General features: G+C 43.9%; 1 protein-coding gene across 2 annotated transcripts; it reads left to right on the top strand.

The window, feature by feature from the left end:
- Positions 1–1,484: 1,484 nt before the first annotated feature.
- ATP5MC1 (ATP synthase membrane subunit c locus 1) lies at positions 1,485–9,975 on the top strand. Of its 2 annotated transcripts, none has more exons than XM_056863969.1 (5): positions 1,485–1,569; positions 3,464–3,512; positions 5,545–5,622; positions 8,270–8,445; positions 9,731–9,975. In XM_056863969.1, the coding sequence occupies exons 2-5, from the start codon at positions 3,474–3,476 to the stop codon at positions 9,843–9,845; spliced, it is 408 nt and encodes a 135-aa protein (XP_056719947.1). In that variant the 5' UTR covers positions 1,485–1,569; positions 3,464–3,473; the 3' UTR covers positions 9,846–9,975. The 2 variants fall into 2 exon arrangements, with proteins under 2 accessions (XP_056719947.1, XP_056719948.1); XM_056863970.1 differs by lacking the exon at positions 1,485–1,569 and adding an exon at positions 1,639–1,656.

Below are 9,975 nucleotides of genomic sequence, written 5' to 3'. Positions count from 1 at the left end.
CCAAGACCGCATTAGCCTTTTTTGCCACTGCATCACACTGGCTACTCATATTGAGCTTACAGTCCACCGGTACCCCAGGATCTTGTTCACGCACACTTGTTCACTACCCAGAAGTGCATCCCCCATCCAATATGCCTGTTTCTCATTTTTGTTACCCAGATGTAGAACTCTTCATTTAGCCTTGCTGAACTGCATCTTGTTCATACCTGCCCACTTTTCCAGTGTGTTCAGATCAGGTTGAATTCTATCTCTGTCTTCCGTGTTTTTGCTGCTCCTCCCAAATTGGTGTCATCTGCAAATTTAATGAGAAATACCCCTCATCCAGATCATTTAGAAAAATATTGAAAAGTTCTGGGCCCAATCCTGTGGCACCCTACTGGACACCTCCATCCAATCAGATGGCATGCCACTAACAACCACTCTTTCGGTGGGGTTCCTCAACCAGTTCCCTATCCACCTAACTATCCTAGGGTCCAGTCTACAGTCCTCCAGTTTACCCATTGGAACAGCATGGGGAAACCCTGTCAAAAGCTTTACTGAAAAAGCTTTACGGTTACACCGAACTCCCAGCAACAGACACGTGTCCAATCTTCACCCATGACTGTCAACACGGTCCGTCAGTCCCACCCACGTCACCAGCACCCACATGACTTCTACAGCATTGCACGCCTCACAGCGCAATCCTATGCAGAGTTACACCATTCTAAGCCCATTGCAATGCCATCACATGCCAGCAATGCTGTCCACAATCTACATTGGACAAACAGGTCAGTCTCTTAGACAAAGATTAAATGGACATAAGTCTGACATCAGAAACTACAATATTCAAAAACCAGTGGGAGAACATTTCAACCTTCCAGGACATTCTGTTGCAGATTTAAGAGTAGCAGTTCTCTTACAAAGGAATTTCAAAGGGAGATTGGAAAGAGAAACTGCTGAATTACAGTTGATATTCAAACTAAAGCCAATGCATTTACCTGGGCTGAATAAAGACCTTGATTTCATGGCTCATTACCAATGCTGGTTTCTCCACACCCATCTCTCCCCTGGACATCACAGACGCTTCTGCATACCACACCTAATCCCATCACGCCTGCTATTCACATGTACATACTGTTAACATTTACATACTAATGCTTGTCTGAATTCACTCTCCTCTACTTAAAGACAGATGGATTCACGTTCTAGCTGTATCTGAAGAAGTGAGCTGTGGCTCACGAAAGCTCACACCCTGCCAGAAAATATTTTTATTAGTCTTTAAGGTGCTACTGGACTCTTGCTCTTTTCTACTACTGCAATGAACGGCCTTAGACCGGAGTAACTCTCCTTAGGACGGCGGCGCTGCCAGTGACCTCCAGCCCGTCCAAGGAAGAGCGCACGGGCCAATCCGCGGCTTCCCCGACATTGCCCAATCCACGCGCGAGCAAAGGAGACCAGCGCGGAAGCCGTCAGCCAATAGCCGGCGGAGAAGAAGCTGCGCCTCCCGTGAGCCACCGCGCCCTGTCCGGGGAACGTTCCATGCGCCGCGGCGGCCAATAGGAGCGGAGGACGCGGTGGAACATTGGCAAGGTGAGCGAGAGCGGGAGGGGCCTGGCGGTGTCTGGGCTGGGGCGCTGCGACTTGGAGGTTCGGTGGAAGCTCTCTTGGCCCTGGAAGGTGAGGCGGGAGAGCAAGCATTTTCTCCCAGGGAGGGGGCCTGGGAACGGAGCCCGTTGGGAAGACTCAGGGGGCAGAGCAGCTCCGTTGATCCGCGTTTTAATGTGCAGCTCCATTTATTTCTGCTGCAAACGGTGCTCTCCGGCTGGCTGGAACAAGGCACGTGTCGCCCCGCTTGCAGAACGCCGACGTGCTGATTCGCTTTAATGAATCAGATTTAATTAATTTAATAATTAATTTAATTAATTGCCTTCGGCAATTTTTAATCGTTTAAAAATCGCTTTTCTAAGGAAGCTGCCAGCAGCGTACGTGGGCTCTTTCCCCTTCCTCCCCATAACAGCCCTGTGAGATTGGTGAGGCTGCGCGAGGGACTGGTCTGAGGTCACCCGGATAGGTCCGTGGCAAGCAGGAGTTTGAACCTTGTTCTCCGTTTTAGCTTCGCAATGGCAAGGAGGGGTGGATTAGGCTAAGAAGGAACAAGCAGCCTGGGGTCGATCAATGAGCCTTATGGCCAAATGGGGGTTTGCACTTAGGTCACCCTGGTTCTAGTCTAGCAGTGTCAGTTCTGCATCGCTTGGGCTTGGTTGAGTCTCGGGGAGCGTTTGAGTGATGAGGGTGGGGATAGTCTCCAGGGATGCCAGTGTGGTGTAGTGGTTAGAGTGGGCTGGGACTGCGGAGACCTGGCTTCAAATTTCTGCTTGCTTTGAAAACTGCTGAGTTGGGGGCAAACACTTTCCTGCAACCTAACCCACCTCACAGGCTTGTTGCGGGGATAAAATGAAGATGGGTAAACAATGTATGGCACTCTGAGATTCTTGGAGAAAGGATTTTCCAGGTAAAATGGATGCCTTTTCATAAGCATTGTGTGTGTTTTCCATTGAGAGCCTCAAGTTGTCCTTGGAGCATAAATCTGGGGATGGTTTCCTAAGTTCCTAAGTGTCCTGTGTCTAGGCCATGTCAAACTTGATGTGCCACTGCTGTGAAATGAGTGGGGAAGGTCATAGGAAAGTTTCTTCAAGGCTGTCTGGGAAGGGCTGAAGGACAAACATTTTGGAAGGAGAAAGTTACTGGGGGAGATAACTGGGTTTGTAGAAGGCAGTCCTGCCCAGCTTATACGGATGAGCTCAAGAGCCATGAGGGGGGTCTTGAAGTGAATGCTGTGAGAGAAAGAAGCTCTCTGTATATTGAGATGCTCTGTTTTGTAGGAGTCGGGATGTATTGGGGGATAATGGCAGAAGGATGAGCCAGCGTGGTGTAGTGGTTAAGAGCGGTGGTTTGGAGCAGTGGACTCTGATCTGGAGAGCTGAGTTTGATTCCCCACTCCTCCACTTGAGTGGTGGACATTAATCTGGTGAACTGGATTTGTTTCCCCACAACTACACGTGATGCCAGCTGGGTGACCTTGGGCTAGTCACACTGTCTCAGTCCCACCTACCGCACAGGGTGTCTGTTGTGGGGAAGGGAAGGTGATTGTAAGCCGGTTTGATTCTTCCTTAAGTGGTAGAGAAAGTCAGCATATAAAAACCAACTCTTTTTCTTCAAAATACCCTAACCCTAACTTATCCATCTTTAAAGGTGTACCTCCAAAGCTAGCGTGACCTTCTAGTTTATGTTTGGGTTGACACTTTGCAAAAGCTCTCCGGCTGGCTGGAACAAGGCACGTGTCGCCCCGCTTGCAGAACGCAAAAAAGCAAAAAAAAAGGAATACCTCCAATGGAAAATGGAAAATCAATGTATTCTTTAGGAATGGCCTACTTTGCCCACATTCAGGGTGTATGTATGTATAAATGTGGCTTCTTTCTTTCAGGGTAATCAGAATGCAGGCTCCAGTAGCTCTCCTGGCCTCGCCAGCTCTGGTAAGGAACTTTTTGGCATACCTTTTGCCTTTATTAAAAAAAACAGGCAGGTTCTGTTTAAAGTGTCTAACAGAGCCATCTTAATAGATCACAATGGGCAGCTGTGTTAATCTGTCATTAGCAGTAGAAAAAAGTAGAAGTCCAGTAGCACCTTAAAGACTAACAAAATTTCTGTAAGGGTATGAGCTTTCGTGAGTCACAGCTCACTTCTTCAGATTCCAATCTGAATTAGTGTATCTGAAGTGAGCTGAAGAAGTGAGCTGTGACTCATGAAAGCTCATACCCTACCAGAAATTTTGTTAGTCTTTAAGGTGCTACTGGACTCCTACTTTTTTCTAGAGCCATCTTAAGTGCAGTTACACCCTATGCCCACTGAAGTCAGTGAACTTCGAATTGTTTAATTTTGCTTAGGAGACTCCTTATTTCATTCCTCCAAGACAGTCCAGCTATTTCCATTTTACAGTTAGAGAGCATAGTAATTTGTCCAAATCCAGCCGATGAACTTTAATAAAGGTATATTTTGAACATAAGTCAAAGGCTACACTACAATGGCTTCTGAAGGGTATGCCAAACTAGCTTAGCTAATAGCCAGCTAATGTATGCTAGTCCTCCTAACCATTCGTTCATGTATTAGTCATTAGTGATTAACAGCCCTTCTAGGTTTTAAAAAATAAACTTCCCTGGCCGGCTGGAGGTGATCCTTACTTGTTAGGGCAGCCGGGTGTATTCAGCCAAACTTACTCTTGAAGCCTGCAGGGGAACGCATCAAGGGTGCTGTAGCTTCCGGGCATGCCGAATTCATAGCGTGTGATGGGCTCCTGTGTGGTTCCTGTTGCGATTAAAACCATTAGTTGGACAATTGTGGTGTTATGGCTCTTGGATGTGAAAGTGAATTGGGGGGACGTTTCTATAACGTAAAGTCACCGAACTGTCAGAAGGAAGAGGAGACAGTGTGAAATTACAGCATTTGTTGTAGCACTGAAGGTATTCTAACTCAACTGATAAAATGGGAAGTCTTGACATACCCCAATTTGGCTTGAGTTCATGGCACCACAGCCCTGCCCTTGGGTGGGAAGGAAAGAAAGACACAGTAAAACTAAAAATAATAATAATAATAATTAAGATTATCCTGGTCTTTTGGAGCTGACATTGAAAACTATCCCGAACCACATTGATAGTGACTACCTTATGAAATGTAGACATACAAATCTCATTGAATAAAAGTGCTCTAATCCTCCAAATATACTTGTGCGCTCCAAATGGTCTGGGTTGTATTCCCTGGTGATTCTCTCCAATGTTTTAGATAATAACCTGAGCAATATTTCCCTATTTAGAGAAGAAAGGTGATTGTTGTATGCTAGTTCAAGAAGTCTGTTAGGATGAGTTCTATTTTGGAAGTATAGATATTTGAACATCTGAGTCATCCTGGGACATTCCTTGTACCCGGGATTTCCAGGCAGGAAACTTTTCCCCTTCTTCCTCAATATGAGAGCCGGGCACATAGGACCTGATATCCCCTGCCAAATGGGAAAATGTGGTAATCAAAGAACATTGAATCAGAAAACTTTCCCAGAAAACCCACATCACTGATGGCACATTTAAATAAGTAATTTAAATGTTTACATAAGCTAACTAAAGACAGAAAATACATCATGTGGAAGGTTGGGAACTTGTCCATGCTTCATGTCTAGCCTGTAGGTCATCTAACACGATTTTCAGTTACTCAGCCCTAACAACTATATTTACACATATGTGGCAGAAAATTTTCTATTGAAAAACCTAGCTTTAGAAAATTTGCAGGAAAGTTTTCCGTTTTGGACATTTTTCCACCCCACGTCACCGCCATCCAATCAACAAAGCACAGAAGTTTTATTATACATTTCGTGTCAAGCCATAGATAGCTCATTGCTAGAGAGCATGCTTTGCACGTATCAGGTCTGACATCGCCAATTAAAGGCCTATAGACCTAAGTCTCAGACAGTACCAGCTACCTGCTTCTCTTCTGATTCAAATTAAATGTGTTCCTCTTCAGTTTCGCTGCTGTTCACGGGCTCTGAGCAGACCAGTTTCCCTGTCTATACTGAGCAGGCCAGAGACTCAGACTGTACAGGTAAGAATGTAACCCCTTACTGCTCTCATGCTTGCATGTGATTGGAGAACCAGGCTAACTTCTTGGTCCAGGAAAGCTCATTGCTTGCCAGAAGCACATGGAGATGTAGCCCCTTCTTCCTCAGGCTAGTTGCAGCAGAAGGTTGTCCCATGAAAGATGAATGTGTGTGTCAAACATTATGATGGAATGAAGGGATTTTACAATGGGAAGCCAGATTTCCATTCATCTTCTTTGGGATGGTTCTGATAAACATCTGCATGGGTTTGCTGCTTTGAAACTGCATTAAGATTACACACAGACATCTAAATAGTCTTGTCCGCTGGGTGCAGAAATCTGATATAATGTTTGGGAAAGTATCATTGTACCTGCTGTGCTGAAGATTGGAAAGAAAAAAAACAGAAGGGGGGGCGAGGATCACATTTCTTGTTGGGTGCTTGGATTCTGCTTCTCCATGCTTACATTCTCTATAGTGTACTCCCTGGCTCCCTTCCCTAATAAGCTTTCAGAATTCCCAGATGTGTAGATAGCATATCAATATGAAATGTGTATTTTGATTGCCTTCTGTAAATTCAAGTATGATGTTCTGTTTAGGATAGGAAGAAGGGGAGAAATGGAATGGTCCTTGTGCCCTTAGGGGCACCATCAAGCTGGCTTTTTAATTGGAGGAACCTCCTTTGGGCTGTCCAGGGGCCCCTTTTTGTATTATATTCACGATGAAGGAGCCCTTAGAAGACCAAGGTCTCTTGGGAGGAGCCCTCCTTCTTCTCTTCCCCACCTTTTTCTCCAGTGGCAACCCCAGGTGGCTTACGTTGTTTGCCTCTCCATTTTCTCCTTGCGATAGCCCTGTGAGGTAGGTTATGCTGGGAGTTTGTGACCGTCTTGAGGTCCACCCAGCAAGCTTCCATCATAGAAATTCCTACTACATGGCAGCCATCACCCCTTCCAAAAATGAGTGCGGTGGGTGGAAGCAACATCATGGTCCCTGCCCTGTGCCTTGAGTTACCTGAGCGATGCTGGACTTGTAGGCAGAAATATCACGGTTAAGAGGGGACCTCTAGCAGAGGCAGCTGCCTTGTGTGACTTTCACCAAGGGACCTGATGTACTCAAGCAGGCATTGTTGGAGGCTCTTGTTTGAGCTGTGGCTAATAGTACTCTGTGCCTACTAAACGGTACAAATAGATATAGGCAGGGAGAGGTAACTGTGAGTGCTGGTGTGGTCGTCTGCCTTCCCCAGCTTACTGGGCTTTGCCACGCTGCTCCTGCACAGGATGTTGAGAATCTGCCTGAACCCAGGGCCCTTTCTGTTCTGAGCACGTATCTCAACTGATCACCCTCCTAATTTACAAAAAAAAAAAGTCTTCTGGATCAGAAGATGCATAAGCCTTGGTGAACCTGATTTTGGAATTTATAAGTTACTAATTGAAGTGAATTTAGAACAAGAAAGGATAAAACCAGTGATGGTGAAATGGATGAAGGAGTTAGGTTATAATATTGATTTGGAAATATGGGAAAATCTGTGGAAGAGGGAATACAAATTTACAATCACTAATGAAATAAGAGAAAACTTATATAAGATGTTTTATAGATGGTACATAACCCCGGTACTGCTAGAAAAAGGAAGAAAGACGATATGGGTTTATGTTGGAAGTGTGGAACTGAAAAAGGCACGTTTATGCATGTATGGTGGTTTTGTAAAAAAATCAAGAGATTTTGGAGACTAATATTAAAGGAAACTAATAATTTGGTTAATATAAAAGTAAAAAAAGATCCTGCTTTTTTGTTTATTGGGAATCCCTAAAGATAATATGGATAGATGTGATAGAGTTATATGTCAATATAGCTTTGTGGCAGCAAGAATTATAATAGCGAAAAACTGGAAGCAAGTAAATAAACCTTCAGTTAAGCTGGAGAGAGAAATTGTGGATGTATATGCTGATGGCCAAACTTACAGATTCTTTACATGGTAAAGATATGGAAGAGTTTAAAAAAACATGGTTAAAGGCCGTCGCATTTTGGGATAAACTGGCGAAAATGAATTTTACAAGTATAGTTAATGAATTATAGATAAAATGTAATGTTTTTTATAATAATAATAGTATAAGGTAATTTTAAATACTGTCAAAACACTTCTCCGGATGTTTTTTGGTGATGGGACACACTGTTAAGGTGGGTGGTGGGCTTTAGAGCACTGTGTATTTTACAGTTTATAATATATGGTGTAATTTTTGATGGTTGTATAAGTGCTCTTTTTGTATTTCTGTATCTTTTATGTTTTTTTCTTGTTTTCCGTTTTATGATTTTTATAATTTGTTTTGTTTTTTCTTATTATAAAAATAATAAAAAATTATATATAAAAAGAACATAAGAACAAAGCATCCAAGTCTGAAAGGGGAATCAGACACAAAAGGAGAACCGTTCTTCTCCTTGACCTACAAAAAAGTACAAAAGGGAGAAAGAACACAACTACCCACTACCAATAAGAAGTCTATTTTGAAAAACATACACAGTTACATAGAAGCAACATATACATCAAGAACAGGAAAATCCAGCTGTATGTCAAATGTGCTTGGGAAGGGGGCAAGGAAACAATGTGGAGCCGTCAAATATTCAGCCCAAACTGTGCTAATTACTTGTTTTCATCCTCAGCCCTTTGGTGCTTCCAATCTTCAGCTGGCGCATCGGGATTTCCAGACCAGCGCCATCTCCCGTGATATTGATACCGCGGCTAAATTCATTGGTGCTGGCGCGGCCACGGTGGGGGTGGCTGGCTCAGGAGCTGGTATTGGCACAGTGTTTGGCAGTTTAATCATCGGTTATGCCAGGTAAGTTTGCATGGATTTAGAAAGCAGGCAATTTAAAAAGGCTGTGACGAAACAAAAGCCCAAATCCCTTATACACTCACACCTCCTTACTGGAGGCAATTTCTGGGTACAGCTGATCACGAGTAAGCACCCGAGTTAAGGAAGAGGGGATCAACATAACATAAGAAAGGCCATGCTGGATCAGACCAAGATCCATCAAGTCCAGCAGTCTGATCACACAGTGGCCAACCAGGCGCCTCTAGGAAGCCCACAAATAAAGACTGCAGCAGCATTATCCTGCCTGTGTTCCACAGCACCTAGTGTAATAGGCATACTCCTCTGATCCTGGAGAGAATAGGAATGCATAATGACTAGTAGCCATTTTTACTAGTAGCCATGAATGGCCCTCTCCTCCATGAACATGTCCACTCCCCTCTTAAAGTTTTCTAAGTTGGCACCACATCCTGGGGCAGGGAGTTCCACAATTTAACTATGTGTTGTGTGAAGAAATACATCACACAAGTTTCACAGAAGGGTTTCACAGTTATTTTTTGATGGAAATTCTTGACTTGCTGACAAGTTGTACACGTGTTTTGCGAAGAAGCCACATTGTGTTAGAGAAGCGTTTTGGTTACTACGTCTTGGCAACCCTTTTTACAATTACCTTTCTCCATGGTGCTGAAGAAACAGCCCTAAGGGTCTCCACATGCTTTCCTGGGGGGTGCGTCATGGTCCAGAACTTTGAATATGCATTTCTTTTTGGAAGATAGCAACAAGGAACCAGCAGTCTTGCATACATAAACTCAGTCTTGTAGACCTTCATAGTTTGGGACATCCTCTTAGAATATATCCATATGACTAGCTTCCTATCCCAGTTTCATGTCTTCTTTTGTTCCCTTACACTCACAAACTGGTATACAGGAATTAGCACTAAAAGACAGTGGCTGCTCCTTCTGTATTATAGAATTTCTATTGTGGGGGGTGGGGGCTTCAGTTTCCTAAGCTGTATAGCCTTAAGCAAGGAACAACCCACAGGTGATAGACAAGTTTATTACATATGGCCAAAGACCATTACAAAAATTAGGCTAAAAATGCTATAAGTTCATATGACGGTCTTTGATTATAATTTACATTTTAGTATGATAGACAACAATTCTAACACCTTGGAAAGCAAGGCATGATCCAATGGATGTATCCATGCAAGTTCTGCTAGTTCACTCTTGTTTCTCTAGCAGATAATTTTAAAGCTGCTTCTTATACCAGTAGGATTTTTCCTAACAGCTCTTCCCCTGTGTCCTACCTACAGGAACCCATCCCTCAAGCAGCAGCTGTTCTCTTACGCTATCCTGGGATTTGCCCTTTCAGAGGCCATGGGGTTGTTCTGTCTGATGGTGGCATTTCTCATCCTGTTTGCCATGTAACCACGTTGGAGCTACACTGCTGTCCCCGTGTGGTCTGTGTGTCGTCTCGGGTCTGAGCCTGTCTCCCTTGCTAGAGCGTTACACGTTTAAAGAAGATTTCTCTAAATAAACAAGATTCGGCTTTTCTTTT

The sequence above is a fragment of the Euleptes europaea genome, chromosome 18 (genome assembly GCF_029931775.1).
Source record: "Euleptes europaea isolate rEulEur1 chromosome 18, rEulEur1.hap1, whole genome shotgun sequence".
Lineage (NCBI taxonomy): Eukaryota > Metazoa > Chordata > Lepidosauria > Squamata > Sphaerodactylidae > Euleptes > Euleptes europaea.
Note: the sequence above shows the minus strand (reverse complement) of the source record. Positions and strands in the feature narration are given on the sequence as shown.